At 43.0% G+C, this 18,770-nt stretch overlaps 1 protein-coding gene and 1 non-coding gene across 3 annotated transcripts in view; one reads left to right on the top strand and one right to left on the bottom strand.

Moving 5' to 3' along the window:
- Positions 1 to 18,365, bottom strand: part of Tmem144 (transmembrane protein 144) — a 30,174-nt gene extending 11,809 nt beyond the window's left edge. Inside the window, exons 1-7 of one of the 2 annotated variants that reach the window (XM_041659242.1) lie at positions 18,292 to 18,365; positions 15,468 to 15,636; positions 12,878 to 13,000; positions 10,906 to 11,005; positions 9,075 to 9,155; positions 5,455 to 5,536; positions 1,010 to 1,086 (exon numbers count right to left, since the gene is read on the bottom strand). In XM_041659242.1, coding sequence (XP_041515176.1) covers positions 1,010 to 1,086; positions 5,455 to 5,536; positions 9,075 to 9,155; positions 10,906 to 11,005; positions 12,878 to 13,000; positions 15,468 to 15,576 — 572 coding nt within the window. In that variant the 5' untranslated portion in view covers positions 15,577 to 15,636; positions 18,292 to 18,365. Of the gene's footprint in view, positions 1 to 1,009; positions 1,087 to 5,454; positions 5,537 to 9,074; positions 9,156 to 10,905; positions 11,006 to 12,877; positions 13,001 to 15,467; positions 15,637 to 17,179; positions 17,218 to 18,291 lie in introns of those variants that run through there. The other variant, XM_041659243.1, reaches the window with a different exon arrangement.
- LOC121453081 lies at positions 12,013 to 12,115 on the top strand. The gene has a single exon (XR_005974956.1). It is a non-coding gene; the product is annotated as a U6 spliceosomal RNA (small nuclear RNA).
- Positions 18,366 to 18,770: the final 405 nt, after the last annotated feature.

Raw genomic sequence — 18,770 nt, 5'->3', positions numbered from 1 at the left:
GATGAGACCCCATGGTTCCAGAGTGACCCAGACACTTAACTAGGTAAAAGATAATTAGAATTTCTTTCTAGGTGGCGCTTGGGATGGGTCCCTCGGTCTCTTACGTACTAGGCAGGTGTGCTTTATGCTGCATCCTTTGAGCTACATTGTCTGCCCTAAGAATCTTTCCCTTCACAAACACTCCCCTAATAGAGGATACCCTTTGGGAGGAAAATCTATAAAAATATTTGTAGGAAACAATTTCATTCTGAATGCAAAAGTAGCGGTATGTTTTTCTTTCATAGCTAGATTAATTTCTTTTCATTCTTTCATTCTTTTAATTTGGCCTTTCCCACTGTGAAGATGATACATCCGCTGACTTTAGGTTGGGATGGTAGAACTTAGTGATAGAGTGTTTGCCTGGCCTGCACAAAACAAAGCCAGTAACCAAGGCACGGTCCTGGGCCCACAAAGTCCAAACAGCCCTGATCTGTAAAAGGACAACTGCAGGATGTAAAGCAGTTTAGATAATTCGGCCCTCCCAGCAAAAATCAAACGAAAACCCCATCCCCTAAGGTGAGACAGGTTGCCGTTAAGTGCTTCTGATGGAGACATCTTACAGAGGCACAGAATATTCTCTTAGATTTGGTACTGAACATCTGGGATCATAAAACTCACACATGGAAGGACGGTAACAGCCCTGGGCTGATCAGAGGAGTTGGAGTGCACTGCTTGATTAGCTTGTAATACAACGCGGTTATTATGCCCAAGTCCTACAAAATGAGGTTGTTTTTGCCACCAGCTAACAGGTCAGATGCACTCCAGTGGTCTGGTATTCCTCGAGGCATCTGAGCTCAATGCTTAAAACTTGGTGGAGTGTAGAGCAACCCCTGCCTCTCAGGAGGTGGAAAGGTGTTTTTAATCATCATTTTCTTCCTGGGATCAGATGAGTTTTGTCATCTCTCTCTGGACCCTCTGCTTTAGCCAAACATGAAACACAATAATAGAAAGAGAAGCTGTCTTGCCTTACACAATGCGGTGGTACTTGGCAGAAAGTCTATCCACCCAGGAGGAATCGGCGCAGGTGTCTTCGGCTGTGTTGATCACCTGTGGAAGTCACAAGAAAGACCTGAATACAAGGATCATCAGCAGACAACTTCAGGGCCACACAAGGGCTTGTCTCTCCTCTCAAACACATCTTAACATGTGCGCAAGTAACCTATGATCCCTGGGAGTTCAGAGCTGCTCTTAAGACTCCGCCCCTCCAGTTTTTCACCTAAATTTTTCACAGATAGTGTAGCTCTTTGATAAACTTAGCTCTCATGGTTCACCAGTGTATTTTTATCGACTGTAAAGAAATTGGAACCAAGAAGAACTCAGACTTTCTACAGTAGAATGAATAAGATCAATAATAATTTTTATATCCCTTTTCAGTCAATAACACTATTTTAATATTTTTTGTTTTACTGAATTAAAACAATTGTAGGCATGTTTCAAGTTTATGCTTGGTGTAGGAGGTCCTTCTGTTTGTGTGTTGCTTTTATTGGTTAATTAATAAAGAAACTGCTTGGCCCGATAGGGCAGAACTTAGATAGGTGGAGAAGACAGAACTGAATTCTGGGAGGAAGAAAGAGAGTCAGAGAGAGAGAGAGCCACCATGGAGCTGCCAGATCAGACACAGTGAATCTTTCCCAGTAAGCTACGACCTCATGCTGACATACAGATTGTTAGAAATGAATTAAATCAGGATGTGAGAGTTAGCCAATAAGAGGCTAGAGATAATGAGCCAGGCAGTGTTTTAATTAATAGTTTCTGTGTGATTATTTCAGGTGTAAGCTAGCCGGGAGGCCGGTACAAAAGCAAGTCCTTTCCTCTCTCCTTCAACATATGCTGATACTTAAGTTGAGGAAAATCTGTGAGCAAATCTGAAGGAAATTTATTGTTTCTATCACCGACTGTCATCCTCTCTGCCCATCCAGCTGACGTGTCCGTGTGTAGATAGGAGCAAGATTTGGATTCACTGTCCCTGATGAGTCAGGTTTTCCTCAGTTGGTTCTGTGGAGCTCAGCCTTGTGTCCACATCCTCGTCCATCCTGATGCTGGCTTGTCTTTAACCTTGACTATTTGTACCCCTTGACCTTGTGTAGATCCAGCAGGCCCACCATATGATGCTTCCCAAGCTGCTGTGCTTGTTTCATCTTCCTTCCTTCCTTCCTTCCTTCCTTCCTTCCTTCCTCCCTCCCCCACTCTCTTTCTTTGTTCAAAGGGTGGTTCTCTGGGAGAGATCTAGATCCCTAAATCAGGGGAGGAACACAAGAGCACCCTCTAGACCAACTCATCTTTTCTTGAACCAGACAGTGCTTAAAGATGCCCAGGAATTAACATCACTTGTCTCTTTTTCTTTTTAGGTCAATTTAAAGACGGTATCAACCATCTTGGTTGATAGAGGTTTGGGTAGGGGAAGTAGGCAAGGGGAATGGGAGAGTATAATGATACAGAGGTGAAACAGCCAGGGAGGAAAGGCTGTGGGTGCGGACTCAGAGGGTGGCAAGCAGCCAGGGCCCCTAGCAGATGGTAAGGATGATTGAAACTGAAGGACTGGCACTGGGTTCCTGGCAACACGGATTACTCCTCACACAAACTTTACAATGGGGCCCTGAACATCTGAGCCATGTCATGTCTCTTTAAGGTTGACCCTGTTTAACACTGATTGGCTGTTCCAGACCAACTTATATTCTTTATGGACAAAACCATGCCTCCTTGTGTATTTTCTGTCATTGCCATTAAGCAAAACATGACAAAGATAAAACCAGAAGTGAAAGGAAAATCAAGTTCATTTCCTACTGGCAAGTGATCTCATTGACCACCATTAGGTCTCTGTTCATTCCTTCCTCCTGTCAACTCCTCAGCCTCCTGCCTCCTTTGGCTGGGTTACTCTCATCTCTCCACAGGGCCATACAAACCCCGGATGTAACATCAGTGAAAAGCTGCATCCATACAACTTGTAGGGATCTATAGTCAAAAAAGTCAGCCTTGAGCCTAGGCAGTTTGGATGCTCACCTTATGAGACCTGGATAGAGGTGGGCGGTCCTTGGGCTTCCCACAGGTCAGGGAACCCTGATTGCTCTTCAAGCAGATGAGGGAGGGGGACTTGATCGGGGGAGGGGGAGGGAAATGGGAAGCGGTTGCGGGGAGGAGGCAGAAATCCTTAATAAATAAATAAATTAAAAAAAAGTCAGCCTTATGCTTAGGAAGAAGTGTCACCATGGAAACCTGACCCACTTCTGATAAATATGCTGAACTATTTTCATAGCCATGAGGGATGGAAAATTCCACCTACTCTCATGAATGTCAGAGTTTTGTCCTTACATCCCACGGTAGTTTGAATAAAAATGGCCCCCACAGACTCATGGGAAGTGTCACTATGTGTGGGATGTGTGACCTTGTTGTGGGAAGTGTGTCACTGGGTCCAACAATGATTCCACCTGGTAGATATGATGTCATGATGCTGAGAGTACTACCTTAAGATTGGTTTTGGGTACCAGCTGCTCAAAATGATTCCAACTCATTTGGCTAAAATGGTGTACCTTCTTACAACGTTCTGGCCAGAACCTCAAATAAAAACTTCAAAAATCTCTATTGGCTACTCAGAGACTATTTACAATTATACCAGACAGCAATCTTCAAATTTAACCATCGTTTTAGTTTTACAGGATTTCATAGAAAGAACATTACCCCTGCCCCCATGACAGCTGGAAGTAACTCAACAAGACAATGTCCCCTCTCCCAACAAAGTTTGTCCTCATGGTTAGGGATATCAATTAGGGGTTGATTATAACTGATGCAGGGCTGGGGGTTGGGGTGGAAATTATGTAGGCTCAGGGATCTTTTTGGAGAAAAAGGGGAAATTAGATGGGATAATAGGTAGATTAGTGTGAGCTTACACTAATATAATAGTGAGAAATAGAGTGAATAATTGTGAGCTATTATTTATAGACAATTTACATTGGTATAGATTCTTGTATATTGATTCAAATTCAAATTATATTTGTTATTTTGAATATGCTCCTAGTTCTGTTTACAATATGTGTACACCTATGCAAAGTTATTTTGTCATATTGCATGCATGTATGCTTCTACGTCTGCTTATGACCTTTTGTATATTTATACAATTTTGGGATATATTTGTCATATTGCACTATACATTTCTACCTCTGATCAAGATACTTAGACATTGTTTACATTTTCAGGTCATTGTCATTTGCTGCACAGTTGTTTAAAAATTGTTTAATATTCTAATATGATGTCTTATTCTTTAAGCTATATAGGTATTAAAAATTATAGGTCAATAGTCATCTATGTTTGTCAGATAGTTAGACTAATCAGGTTCTTTAGATACTTAGAGATTGTATTCCACATAGATAGGTAATCTTCAACCACTTCAAAGAACTATAGAATATGACATTTAAATAATTTAGGGTTCTGTTGATCTGAGACATGATTATTCTTGGCAGCACCAATCTATTCCCGAGAGAATGTTGGGCAACAAAGACTTGGAGCTTGTTTTCTTCTTGGCAAAACTGGCCTTTGGGCAAAGAACTGCCCATGCCTTGACCACTGGCAAAAATGCATGGTGTCTGGACAGGACAAGCAGGATACAAGAAAAAAGGCTGTCAAATTTTGCCAAGACAGGGTAAGACGGTTTTGAAATTTTTTCTGCCTCTGAAAATGGTCTGTTCAATTATTCTAGACTTTGAGTGATTGCCCAGGTAGCCAATTATCTCTGTCATTTATTGCATATTTTGAAAATTGCTTAATTGCACTTCCTGTTTACTCAAGTAATATTATTTCCCTTCTCAGGTCGTCGATGGGGTTGAAGACTAGATAGTCATAGTTACTTCCCTCCCATGACCTAGCCAAGCCATTTCTAATCCAAGACTTAGACTTCTTAGGATAGGATAATTATCAAACCATTTAGTATATGTTTCTTGCTTGATATTGTTTATGCTAGTTGTAATTCCAATTTTTATACTTGATATTTGTTCTTATTGTATATAGTTTTGTGTTAGGCTTAGAACTCTCTTAGACAAAAGGGGGAGGTGCTGTGGGAACACCTTCAGCTAGTAGCCTTTAAGATACCAGCCCACCTAAGGCATAGTTTCTTGTACTATAAATGTAGATATAAAGCTTGTGCAGGCTTGGTCTCTCTCTCCTCTCTCTCTCTCTCTCTCTCTCTCTCTCTCTTCTGTATGCTGATCTCAATGTAGAACTTCTGGCTATCTCTCTAGCACCATGACTGCCCGTGTGCTGTCATGCTTCTCACCATGATGATAACAGACTAAGCCTCTGAACTGAAAGCCATAAATGTTTTCCCTGATGAGAGTTGCCATGGCCACACCGTGACGTCATAGCAACCCTATCCAAGGTATATCCCCATCTTATGTTTCAAATCCAATTATCCCACACAATACTCACAGGTTCTGTTATCAGTGGTGTGTTGTCCACACTGCTTGGACTAGTCTCAACTTCACTTCTGATGAACAAAAACGTGAGGGCACTGAAGGAGAATATATTCCAGTGAGATTTGCGAGGACACACACACACACACAAACACACAGACAGACACACAAACACACACATGCATACACACACACACACACACACACTTTCATCAAGCTGCCTTACTTTTAAAAGAAAACAAAACTTAAATTGAGTCCTGATAACAGAGTTACTTCCACATACACCCTGTTGAAGGTCTCACTGTCTCTTTGGAGCCCCATTTTCTTTGATGTCTTCTATTTGGCAGGGTAAAGAGCAAACACATGACACGTCTCCTAATTTGGATCTTTGTCCTGATTTCTGCTTTAGCCAATGGTCTCATCTTTTTTATGATGCTGGCTTAACTTTGATATCACACTACCTGGAAATAAAAATGAACACAACCCTGGTGTATTCATCATCTATTAGAATGATAAACTTCAAAAAGGTGAACAAGGTCCTTAGTTGGACTGCTGTAAGGGACGGCCACTTCTACGCAACAATGACATAGGTGGTGAAATGAGCTCTTTCTGGAGGAGAAATTGGAAGGGTGATGTCATCTAAACCATATGTATCTTCTTTCCCCCTCACCAAAATGATGGAATACTACATAGTCAGGACGGTGTCAAAGTTCTAACATGAAAAGAACTCTAGGTGTAATGTCAGGAAACAGAAACACATACACCTAAGTCTGGTGATATCTTCTCACTCCGAAGGCACTGTGTACCTCTACAAATACCTCACTCACTTACATTGAACTATGCCAATACATTAACATATTAAGAAAATGGGGCTGGAGAGAGGGCTCAGGGAGTAAAAGCACTGGCTGTTCTTCTAGAGGTCCCGAGTTCAATTCCTAGCACCCACGTGGTGCTCACAACCATCTGTAATGGAATGTGGTGCCCTCTTCTGGCCTGCAGGGATATGTGCAGGCAGAACACTATACATAATAAATAAACCTTTAAAAAAAGATAGTAAGAAAATGGACAACTTTAAAATACTTTTGATGTTCATTTAAAAAATACTTTTTAAGGCATTTTTCCTGTACAAAAATTAAAATAGGAAGTTCTCAGAGTGTATTTTAGGCCTGCACAGGGTATCCAGGTTCAGAACAGTGAGCAATGTATGCTGATTTAGGCATCAAAATGGGTGTGTGTGTGTGTGTGTGTGTGTGTGTGTATGTATACTGTTCCTTGTATGTACGTTTACAGGGGTGATCATTTGGGACTGGATAACCAATTGGTGTGTTCCCTGGAAACTCTCTGATGGAAGCTGTTGTCTTCCTTTCTCATACTTCACATCCTGGCTCTTCCTTTTAAACTGCTTCTAGCTGCACACAGAACGCATGTTCTCCTCTTCCTGGTCAGATGAGAGAAGAGCTGAAGGCAAACAACTCTCAGACTGCTTCTCAGTGACCCTAGATTTCATTGACCCAAGACTCGGCACTGCATAGACTTTTCACTTAAGCTGATGATCTCGAGTGTTTACTACAGAACAGTGATTGACAATGGCCTTACACATGGAGCCTAATCCACGTGTCAAGATGCACAAAGCTTTTAAAGCATTTATTTTCCAATTTGTCTTGCAAGATTGCTACTAGTGTTATCCCCTCTTTCCAGATGAAGAAGCCAAGGACTTGGAGAAAAGATCTGTCCAAGGTCATATGGGCAGAAATGGCAGAATATGAATAACTAACTGATTTGTGATTTTAGAGAAAATTTTATTTTTCTAAAGAAAAAAATGGAGAGTACCTAATGAACTGGATAGACCAACTTTAAATTACTACCATTAGGTTAAAACCAGACACACTAAATTAGAATTTTACAATGTGAAGAAATCGTCTTAGCACACTCCCGAAAGTTAGAATTCCAAGTGACCTGTGTAAGGCACATAAAACTGCCTCTAACGAAATGTGTCAAGAATTTACAGTTTTAGAATAAGCTTTGCTATTCCTCCCCAATTGCCTAGGGACTACTCTCTAGGCAACATTTCAATGACAAAGAGATTGTTCCAGAACGTGGCTGGGGAAAAACACCATTACTGGAGGAAGGGAAATATACTCCTCTTTCCCTGAAGACTAAGAAGGTAGTAAAAGTCTTTGTAGGCAATGCTATTTGTTATGTGCAGTGCTGACAGTGGATATAAATGGAATCCAGAGAGAATAGGTGACAGAATTTAAGGTGACCTAATTCTCGCTTGAGTTTTATTGGCGACAGGCCACCGTGTAGCGACTCAAAGTCATTTTCGTCCCCATTGATACAGTACATACAAGGAGAGGGACAGACGTGGAAAACTAGAATTCAGAAGAGATGTGAGAGGCGAGAGAATAGAAACTGGGTTAAAGAGAATGATCAGGCGAGGAGGGCAACGGAAGCTGGAATTGGTGCCCTGCCAAGCTCTGATCTGACATGTTAAACTCAGTGTATACACATTCCTACATTTTAACGTGTGCACTGCCCTGCGAAGCATGATGCTGTCTCTTTGTGTGAGGTCAGGGTCATGACTAGCATCCCTTTGCTGAGTTAGTCACCCAAAGCACTGCCCAGCACTTGGTCAGATCCACTAGTGATTGCAGCACTGGATTCAGCTAACCCGAACACGAGTCATAAGAGTGATGAAGCAACCTAGCAGATTCCATACTCCAAAGAGGATCCATCAGGTGTGGCCTTTCAGTGTTAAAAGGAAAAAGAAAAGAAAAATAACTGCGCTCAAGGTGCTAAGATTGATAATAACAAAGCTGACTCACAAAGTTGCAAGGAAAAGGTATTTCTGCTAGCTTTCTTGCTATGCTGAAACTATGAAAGTGTAGCCTCGGTGCTTAGTTAAAACAGAACAAGCATCAAGTCTTAATGTTTGGTGCTCACTGTGTTTCAGGCATCCTCTGAGGGCCAGCATCCCCCCTAGGATGAAGAGTATTGTGCTAAGTAGCATCAGTGACCTCCAGGGGCATGGAGGGAACCAGTAGAGCACTGACTAGGATAGCATGTTTTGGTAAGCAAAATTACTTCCTACGTCCTGGTTCTCCCTCATGAACAAGGCATTATGATTTTCCATCTAACATAGACATTGAAATTGAACTTCACGGCAGTTAGTTGACATTTCCCAGCTTCTTGGAGCTTTTGAGATCTAAAACTGGAGTTTCTGAACCCCCTCATTTGATATTCCTTGTTCTGGAAACAAGGCCTGTTGTTGAGAATTAAGAATCAGGAAACCTACATGAATTTTTATGAAATGTAGGTTTACGAAATGCAAGGACATCAAAAGTTTTAGGCAGCAGGGCTCTTCAAATGGATGGCTAAGGAGTTAAGAGCACTGGCTGCTCTTCCAGAGGATGTGGGTTCTACTCTCAACATCCACATACCAGCTCACAACCATCTGTGACTGTAGTTTCAGGGGCTCTGACTTTTTTTCCTGATGTCTTTAGGCACCAGACACACATACAATATACATACATGCAGATAGAACATCCATACACCTAAATAAAAAAATTACAAAACAAGTCTTTAGAAAGTACTCTGAATGCCCAAAGGAACTAGTGACTAGTAATGGCTGCAGACCTTACTATGGACAGCCCAGCTCCAAAGTAATTCAACATGGGGTTCGACACTTCTTCCACATCCATCCCAAACCAGCCGAACCTGGAAAGCCAGAAGAATATCAAGTTAGATTTTGCTAAAATGTTTAGAGTAACCCTTAAAAGAATCGGTGAGAGGCTGAACTCTTGACTTGAGGTTTTGGCTCTGTTATGTACTGGTTAGCTTTGGGTAAGTTACTTTTTTACACCGTGCCTCCAATTTCCAATTAAAGCGGAAAAAGTAGTGGTTGAGGCATGCTGGTACATTCCTGCAATCCCCAGAGGTAAATTTGCACTGCAGCACTCAGGAGGCAGAAGCAGGGGTGGATCTCTGTGAATTTGAGGCCAGCCTGGTCTATATATTGATTTCCAGACCAGCCAGGGCTACATAGTGAGACCCTATTCAAAAAACCAAACCAAACCAAACCAAACAAGATCAAACCAAATCAAATCAAACCAAACCAAAAACTACCATGGAAAAATGCATGTGATTGCATGTGTGCATGTGTGTATGTGATTGCATGTGTGCATATGTGCACGAATGAATGTGTATATGTGTACACTCACATATCTTAACACTCGGGGTCAAACCCAAGTCCCTGCTCATGCTAGACAGACAATGCTCTCACACTAAGCTACATCTCAAGCCCCTCTATAATATTTGAGGTATTTAAAATGACTTCTTGGTTTAAAAATTCCTATTCTTTGGCATCAATTTACGTTCTTCTCTTTTCATCATGGCTTGACTTTATTGCAATCATTAGTATTCATCATGAATAGCCATCCAAGGGTAAGAGAGTGAGGCAAGCAGAAAAAGCATTGCATTAAAATAAATGCAACTCTGGGGTTGTGGGAGCAAAAGGATGGGAAAGGAGGAAGATATTGTAAGTGAGTAGCTTGATTTACCTTGTTGTTTTGGGGCAGTTAGAATGGTTTTGAGTACAGGGAGAGCCTTAAAGTGAGGCAAGAATAATGTTCTTTGTTCTCATTTCCCCGCATGTGAGAAGCACATGCGATGCTAACCATAGGTAGCACACAGTGTCATAGAACCTCCATGATAGTATTGTGTTCCCATTCATGCCCTGTGTGAAAAGGGACTGGGCACAGAAGGTTCAAATCTGTCATTTTAATTAGCTTAAGTTTCCATACCAAGGCCACCTGAGGCTTGTGACTAGCCTTCTAGAGAGCAAAACCTTCTAGCTAGGGTCGAAAAACTTCTCCTTATGGATCCAGAGTGGTTTAGGTGTGACTGTCTCTCTCTTCTCTCAACCATTGCACTGTAAAAGCAGTCACAGATGATGATACTTAAATGTTTGGATATGGCTACATCTCAAATCTTTACAAAATGCTGGGGAGATGGAGCCACGGATTGCTGCTCTATTCTAAGAACATCCGCTTTAGAACTGGTACCTGGCTAGAACCTGACCTTGAGCATTTCAGCCTCTTTGGGTGTCAGCTCTCTGACAGTGCTGACCCCACAGAACTGTGAAAATGAGGTGAGAACGATACATGCTCACATGTCCATCAAACCATCGTGCAGGACAATGGGAAGGGAGACATCAGCTCACTGTCTCTCTCGGCTTGTGTCCCAGATACAGCTCTTTACTTTTTGTTTTGATTTCCTTTGCTAGATCTTCATCGGATATCTAGGTCACTTACAAAGAGCTTTAGACATAATCGTTAGACATGGCTTGTGTGTACCAGCCATAATTAGAGACTAGGAACCATGTTATTCCTCCTAGTATGGTGAAATACCAGTTTACATTGAATGCAGGGTGCAGGAATCTTAGTTGAGATCATTTGAATTGGGTTACCTTGAACTTGCCCAGCCAGTTAAGGTATTAAATGATCCCCAGATGAGGATCCCAAGACCTAAACCGATGGTTTTGATAATTGGGACGACAGCAATGTTCCCTGTGGATACAAAACACAGGAAAAATGGCTTACTTCCAGCACAACAGATGCATTTCTACGTTAAATTAGTGTTTTTTTCTAACTTTAACTTCTGCCCGAGTGTGCTCTGCACCCACTCGCTATTTTTCCCGAGCCCCACAGCCGCTGCTTTCTGCTCTTGAGGGTCACCCAGGGCCAAATCCGTTATGGTGTTGAAAGTTGTCATTAGGATGGTTGTTAACGAGACAAGGTCTTGTCATGCTGCTCTTGGCTCTAGAGATCCTCTTAGGCTGCCCTTCCTAAGTCCACAGACTGGGACTGTGGGTGCTCCTCCACACCCAGCTCATTGCTGCTCTTTATGAAACAGGCTGCCTTCTCTGCAACCTCACTCAGTTCCTCCTGCAGCTTTCTTCTTTAGATTTGTGAGTCGACTTTGTCTCCTGATTTCAGCTGTTGATCAGGGGCCCGTGTGCTGTATAACACAGCTCCGGTTTAGAGCAACTTGAGTTTCAGAGTTATACTATGAACCGCTAAAGAAATTCCGCATGGAGCTGTCCTCCACTGTGGGGATGCGAGAGGTTTTAGACGCAGATGGTATCCTGCTCCCCTTATTTCCCTTCTGGGAAGTTCTCCTGGCCTCAAGGTGTTGGTGTCTCCTTTCCACTCACTTACAATAAAGTCCTTATACCTCCGCCTTCCCTTTCCTCTGTGCCCCAGACCGGCTGGCTGTATAACCTGTAATATGGTGACGTTTCTCAAGTTTGGCTGCCTACTTCTCTGCCTTGAGCACAGTGAAACCTGCTTGAGAGACAAATGTTCTGGAGTCTATAACGATCTGCACAACGGGCCTGGTGCGGTGGCACATGCCTTTAATCCCGGGACCTCTGTGAGTTAGAGGCCAGCCCGATGTAGACAAACAGCTCCAGGACAGCCAAGGTGACATAGATACCCCATCTCAAAAATATACATAAATACATTTTTAGAAAATTATTTAATTAAAATAGAATTTCAAAAGTTAAGAAAAATGCTCACATTGATAGTGGACATATTAAAATTGGAGTGATACAGATAAGATTAGCATGGACCCTGTATGTGGAGGACATAAAAATTCATAAAGTGTTCCATATTTTGCAACCAGCCTTGACCAAAAACAAAAACAAAATGAAACAAAACTAAACAACAATAACAACAACAAACCCTGAAGGCTGTCAAAGAGACGTGTCTCATCTGCGATTCCATCGGGAACGGAGGAAGGAGGACTCAGAGTTCTAGGCCAGCCTGGGCTGTATAGCGTCACTCTGCCTAACATTTTAAAGTCTATTTGTTCCTAACAAGAGTTTTAGTAATTTTCTTGGTGAACATTCCAGGGTGAGTTCATGTATTGAAGAATCATATATGAATCATACACTGTTTCTGATTGGTTAACTGGAAATATAAATTCCACTCTAGACTTGAAGGAATTGATAAAGCAACAAGGAGATTTTTGATTGTCTGTTTTCTTTGTTAAATGTTACTCAAAATGATTACATGCCTCCATTTGACAGCTTTTAAGGCTAAGCTCTGAAAATTGATTACTCAAAGCAAATGGATTAACAAAGGATTACTCTTTAATAGCACATGTTCTGATAAACAAGTTGGAGAAAGGTCAAATGTGTGAAATGGCATCCGAGTTATACTTTAAAAGGATCAAATATCTTTACTAGGAGAGTTTTCTACCAGGAACTTACTATATTTAAAGGGGAAAAAAATCTGGAAACTTCCAGGAGTATCTGAAAGGAAGACAATGCACAGCCCATCCGCGATCTGCATCTAAGGACTAGAAGACCACTACGCTTTTTCTCCTTGTTGTGAATGTGACCGTGTGACCACTGGGTTAGGGAATATATGCTTTACCTGTTGCCCAAATGCAGCCGCCGAGCATCGCAAGAGGCCAGAATTTGGGGCAGCGGAGTATCAAGTTGACCACCAAGGCGACCAACCAAATGGCAGCACAGAGCACCCACTGAAGAAACATCCCTGGGAACAAGACAACCTGGCATTATTGGGTAGGAAGATTTGACGATATGCATCAGCCACAAATCATGTCCTCACAACGGGCATGTGACCCATTGCTTCTTACAACTAACTACTCATTGTCATAAATGACCCAATCTCAGACACCAAGAAAGCAAATTTCTTTATTGAACTTCAATAACTTGGTCCAAAAGCTGGCAGGTTCATTTCTGACTGGACCATAAACCCTAGATGCTTGACACCAAAGTCCACAGAAGGCTCCTGTTTAACATCCTATTCTTTCACCTGTAGACAGATCAAGACATTTTTACCAAAGAGTTTGGAGAAGATGGAAGCTGTATTTCCACTCTGATAACTGTCTCAATACCATTGGCAAAACGTGCACTGAGACCTTCCAAACCGTGCAGCAGTAACTTAAACCTTGGGATGCAAGTGACCATTTGTGGTGCACGCAGATGGAGTTTAACTCCCGTGATGAGGCTGATTTTTACAAGCCTGAGATTTAACTTTCTGGGCCAGGGCTCCTCTGCTTCCTATGATGATATAAGGTGCTTCTGGCCATTGACCTGAAGATGAACACAATGGTGACCATTAAAGGCTCCTGTACCATCAAGGCTTGGGGATGGAAAAGATAGATTTCCTACCCCGAATGAAGCGGTATGGGAAGCTGCAACCCTGCGCTGCCACTTTCGGTTCTAACTTGGAAGATTTTTGTCTCTTTCTGCCTTCTCACAACAGAGCAGAGGAAAAAACAGGTCTACTAACATCCAAGGCAACAAAACAGTAACGGAGAGGAAAAGGAACTTTATGTTACAAGTGAGAAACTGGAAACAAACTCTGGTTAGACTAGCTAGATTGGGGTGGCTTAGACCAGAACATTCTAGGCCTTCGGTTTAGTGTTCAGAAACAAACATACATGGGGCACTTGTCCAGGATCACAAACACCAAAGCTAGCCCAGTTGACCCTTCTGGTAATTTTTCTACTAGTTTCTAGGCCTATCAAACTCCAGGCAAAAAGGAAAGATTTGTAATCCTGTTATCTAAGTAGTGTGAAGACTAAGGAATTAGGGAGATTTAAAAATAACTGTACTGGGCGTGGTGGTACACACCTTTATTCCCAGCACTTGGGAGGCAGAGGCAGGCAGATTTTTGAGTTCAAGGACAGCCTTGTCTACAAAGAGAGTTCCAAGAAACCCGTCTCCAAAACCCAAAATAAGCAAACAAACAACAAATAAGAATAACCGAAAAGTTACCTCCCAGCAGGTGTTCACTGAGAACCTCCAGCCCCTTCTCCTGGCTTCCAAAGGGAGGTCAGGCAGGCAAAAGCACCTCCTGGTTTCCTTCACTGAACATCAGCTTGTACTGTGTTGCTATACACGGGTATTTCTAAAAATTACAGCTCTGTGCAAAACCAGGCATCAAAAATCTCAAAACAGAACCAAATCCTGTTTGGGGAATGATACCAAAAATCTGCACCAGCAATGTATTAAAACAACAACAACAACAAAACCAGTAACTAATAGCCGGGTAGTGGTGGCACATGCCTTTAATCCCAGTGCTCAGGAGGCAGAGGCAGGCGGGTCTCTGTGAGTTTGAGGCTGGTTTACAAAGCGAGTTCCAGGAGAGGCTCCACAGCTACAGTGAAACCTAGTCTTCAAAAACCAAAAAAACCAAACCAAACAAAAAACCAAAACCCTCAAAAAACAGTAACTAATAAACACAGCTATCAGTTTTAATAAATCAAACGGTTAAGTACGGTAACAGTACACTGATCACAGCTCTTTAAACTGAAATCGATAGGAGGTTTCTGGGGAGGGAGTGAAGAACGAAGGAAGCCCCTGGATCCCAGCAGGGCTACTGAAGGGGGGGGGGGTCTGACATCAGACATGGGACGTGGGATGCAAGAGGAGACTTGCTCGCTAGTGAACAGGTGTGTGTTGTGTTCAGCCTGGTCTCTCACGCATCAGCTGTGTTGAAAGTTGATTTTCGAATGAATGCCGTGAGTGAAACCGTCCATAACTTACCCCCCCCCCCCCCTTTTTTTTTTGGTTTTTCGAGACCGGGTTTCTCTGTGGTTTTGGAGCCTGTCCTGGAACTAGCTCTTGTAGACCAGGCTGGTCTCGAACTCCCAGAGATCCGCCTGCCTCTGCCTCCCCGAGTGCTGGGATTAAAGGCGTGCGCCACCACCGCCCGGCCACCTACCCCTTTTATAAACGCAGCAGACGCGGCCAAGGAGCCATTCCAGAGGTACCCACCCTGCTTCTTCGTGAAGCACAGTCTGGTCTCCCTGTCCCGACTCACTCTCAGAGTACCACAATGGGGCCTGTGAGGTGACTTATCAGAGTTCTATTTCCTAGATGCTATGATCAATAAAACTTAAATATTTTAGCTGTTATTTTTAAAAGGCAAAACGAAAGCAAAACAAGTGGCCAAGACCCATAAAAGCAAGCTGAGATGAAAAAACAATTACCATCACCCGTGTTGTATTTTTTAAGTGGTACGAAGTTGGAGCCATACAAGAGAATTGCTACAGCAGAGGAGAGGTAGCCAGCCGTAAAGTCTGTCCCGTTGCCGCTCATGCTGGTAGGGGTGGCAGACAGCGAACTGTCTCACTCACGGCCTGTGTTTTTCAAGAGTTCCTGGAACAAAAGAAGAAGAATGAAGGTGAGAAGCTATGAGACTGTGGAGCAGCTGTAATCAGGACATGAAGTCTATTGGTCAGAAGCAGGCTAAGGCTCCTTTTTGCAGATATTCAGGTCATTATGCAAAAATCCACTAGGGGCTGGAGAGATGGCTCAGTGGTTAAGAGCATTGCCTGCCGCTCTTCCAAAGGTCCTGAGTTCAATTCCCGGCAACCACCTGGTGGCTCACAACCATCTATAATGAGGTGTGGCGCCCTCTTCTGGCCTGCGGACATACAGACAGAATATTGTATACATAATAAATAAATAAATTTTAAAAAAATTATCATTTATACACAACGCTTGCAATTCATGTTTTTCATTTGTCCAACCAATAATGTTCTATCACTAATGTATGCTGAGATAAACCAAGTTATTTTCCTTCAGAGTTTGAAAACCTAACTTTTTACAAGAAAGACCTGGATCCAGTTTTCTCTACATTACAAAGATGATTTCCCTGTAAAGCAGACTGATGTGATGAACAAATTTGTGGGCTCGGACTCTTATTTTAACTAGCCATTGTGACAACCAAACTCAAAAGCACCTGAGAAGACTTTCAGAACAATCACGCTCTTTATAAGCATTTATAAGTTTGCTGTGCTTCAGATATGAGCTGAAGGAGGAGTGTACGGATGTTCAGGGTGTACGGCCGTACAGGTTCAGGATCTTTTCGTTAGTATACTTATAGTGGGTGCTAAGGTCGTAGCTGGAGGAGTCTTGTCTGAGGTACAGTCAGGGATAGAGCTTGCGCTAACACACTGGACCCCGGGCTCAGCCCTTAGCATAGCGCGCACGCGCACACGCACAGCCTGCTTGAGAAACCGCACCAGGCCCTTCACCGCTGTGCGCACCATGCTACTCAGATTTATATTTTATATATTGACCTCTCTGAAATGTAGTTCAGTATAATACAAGTATTTTTTTCCTCTCCAAATTCAATAAAGTGATGATACCCCGTGGGTATATGTTGAGGAAGGCACGCGTGAAGCCACCCTCCTTTGCAACTTTAAGGAAAAAAATATTCAAGTTCATACACTGCTCTTTATACAGTCTTGTAGAAAGTATAAAATGTCTTGACATTGTTATGGGAGATTTAACAGAGAACAGAAACGACTTCAATACCCAATAAGCTTTAACAGGGAAAATGCCTATTTGAAATATACGCGTAAAAATGTGCTGGGCAAAAAAAAAATGTTTTCTGTACTGAGATGCAGCTAGGGACGAGAAGACACTGAGACCTATTTAAAAAGCAGCACAGTGACGCCCTGCTCTTCACTATGAAGACTACACTGCCTGTAGGTGCAGAGAAAGCTCATGCCGGGAAGTGGCTTACAAGGGCAGATTATTTTACAGAAAGAAGCTCCGCTAAGGAGAGTTGATGGGTAGCCCCAGGTAGCAAGCCTGGACTGAAAGAATAATTGGTCGCGTATCAGAGCGCATGACCCCATTTGACTGCTGAATTAATTTCAGATATTAGTTTATATAAACGATGTTCGGTTACCGCACACAGCTACCGCTCATTTCAAAAAGCATTCTGTGTGCGCTGACAATCCCATCCACCTCGTTTCTGTGGGAAAGAGAAGCGTCAGTACTTTACCAAGCTTTATCCCCGATTCCCTTTTGGCATAAGCGTATCTCAAACCGCTCCTTTAAAAACCTTTTCGGCTCAGATGAGGAGCAAAGCCCTCAGCAGGCAGAAGCAGGCCGATCTCTGGGATCAGAGCTGGCCTGGTTTACGTAGCTAGTTCCAGGACGACGCTAGTGAGACCCTGATCTTCATTGTCACTATTTTTTTTTTTTTTTTTTTTAGACAGGGTTTTTCTGTGGCTTTGGAGCCTGTCCTGGAACAAGCTCTGTAGACGAGGCTGGTCTCAAACTCACAGAGATCCACCTGCCTCTGCCTCCCGAGTGCTGGGATTAAAGGCGCATGCCACTCGTTGTCACTATTTATGTCTTGAGTTAAAGATGCTGCGTGCTAGGCAAGCTCTCTGCTCAGCTGTACCCCCTCCCCCTGTCCTTATCTTTACTTTCTTGATTTGAGACAATTAATTACACAGGCTTTTCCCGGAGGACTTTGATCCCCCACATTCATTTAAAAATGTTCCAGTGTTTAGCTGGACAATAGAACTGTCAACATCACACGGGGCTGTGAACTGCCTTTACCTGTTTACCTTAGGCAGGGTGGCAACCAGGCAGTAGTTTTCCCGTTTCTCCGGGGTGGGGGGAGGTGGGGGTGGGGTAAAAGCTTTCACTACGCTTCGATAAAAAAGTCTCAAGTCCAAGTATCTTACGGTTTACTTGTTAAGTGACCACCGATATTTTATTAAGCCACATTAAGTCTTTCATTCATTACTGGTACGTCTGTTTTTCTTACTGATTTAAAGTTGTGAGCAGCCCTTCCGCTCCCTTTAAGATAAACTGGCGTGCTCAGATCAATACTGCCTGCTCAAGTTCAAAGATTTCATTTCTGGTTTCCTTTCATTTCCTCCAATCTGAGGGCAGTTTCGGCTGTCCGGGACTGACGTCACCAGGGCTGGCACGCACTTGCTCAGAGAGTTTTCCTAAATAGCGAGCTACAGGGCAGTCCTCAGACCCGGGTGACCTGGTACTCACTGCGCTGCTGCGGAGCCCAGGCTCGTCCTAGGATGAGTGCCGACTTCCTGCCGGTGTCTGGGAGGGAGGATCAGAGTCCCCTCCCAGGCAGAGGCTCCTCACACCCTCCCAGGGGAGGGCTGGAGCTCAGTCAGGTGACTAAGGAGTTGCCAGGCCCTCTGTCAGTCAGCAAGTTAACCAGACAGGTTCTTTGGCCTTAAACAAAAGATTCCTCTGGGAGTAGCCTTTATTTGTGCTGTTTGTGCATAAGACAGAAACAGAGGCATTTTGTTATAGAATGAGCAGGTCACCCCAATTTGTTCTTCCTTGCTAGGCAAACGCTCTACTAACTTATACTCTCCTCCTTCATATTTCCTTTTTAAAGTTTGAGACTGCTTCTCGCGAGGTTGCCTAGATTGGCTTACACTCAACTCCATAGCCCAAGAGGGCTTTGAACTTGGGATCCTCCTGATTCAACCTCTCTCTTAGCTGGATCCTGG

The sequence above is a fragment of the Microtus oregoni genome, unplaced genomic scaffold (assembly GCF_018167655.1).
Source record: "Microtus oregoni isolate MIOR12 unplaced genomic scaffold, Mior012 000010F_ref0000083, whole genome shotgun sequence".
Taxonomy (NCBI): domain Eukaryota; kingdom Metazoa; phylum Chordata; class Mammalia; order Rodentia; family Cricetidae; genus Microtus; species Microtus oregoni.
This window is presented reverse-complemented; position numbering and strand designations above follow the sequence as displayed.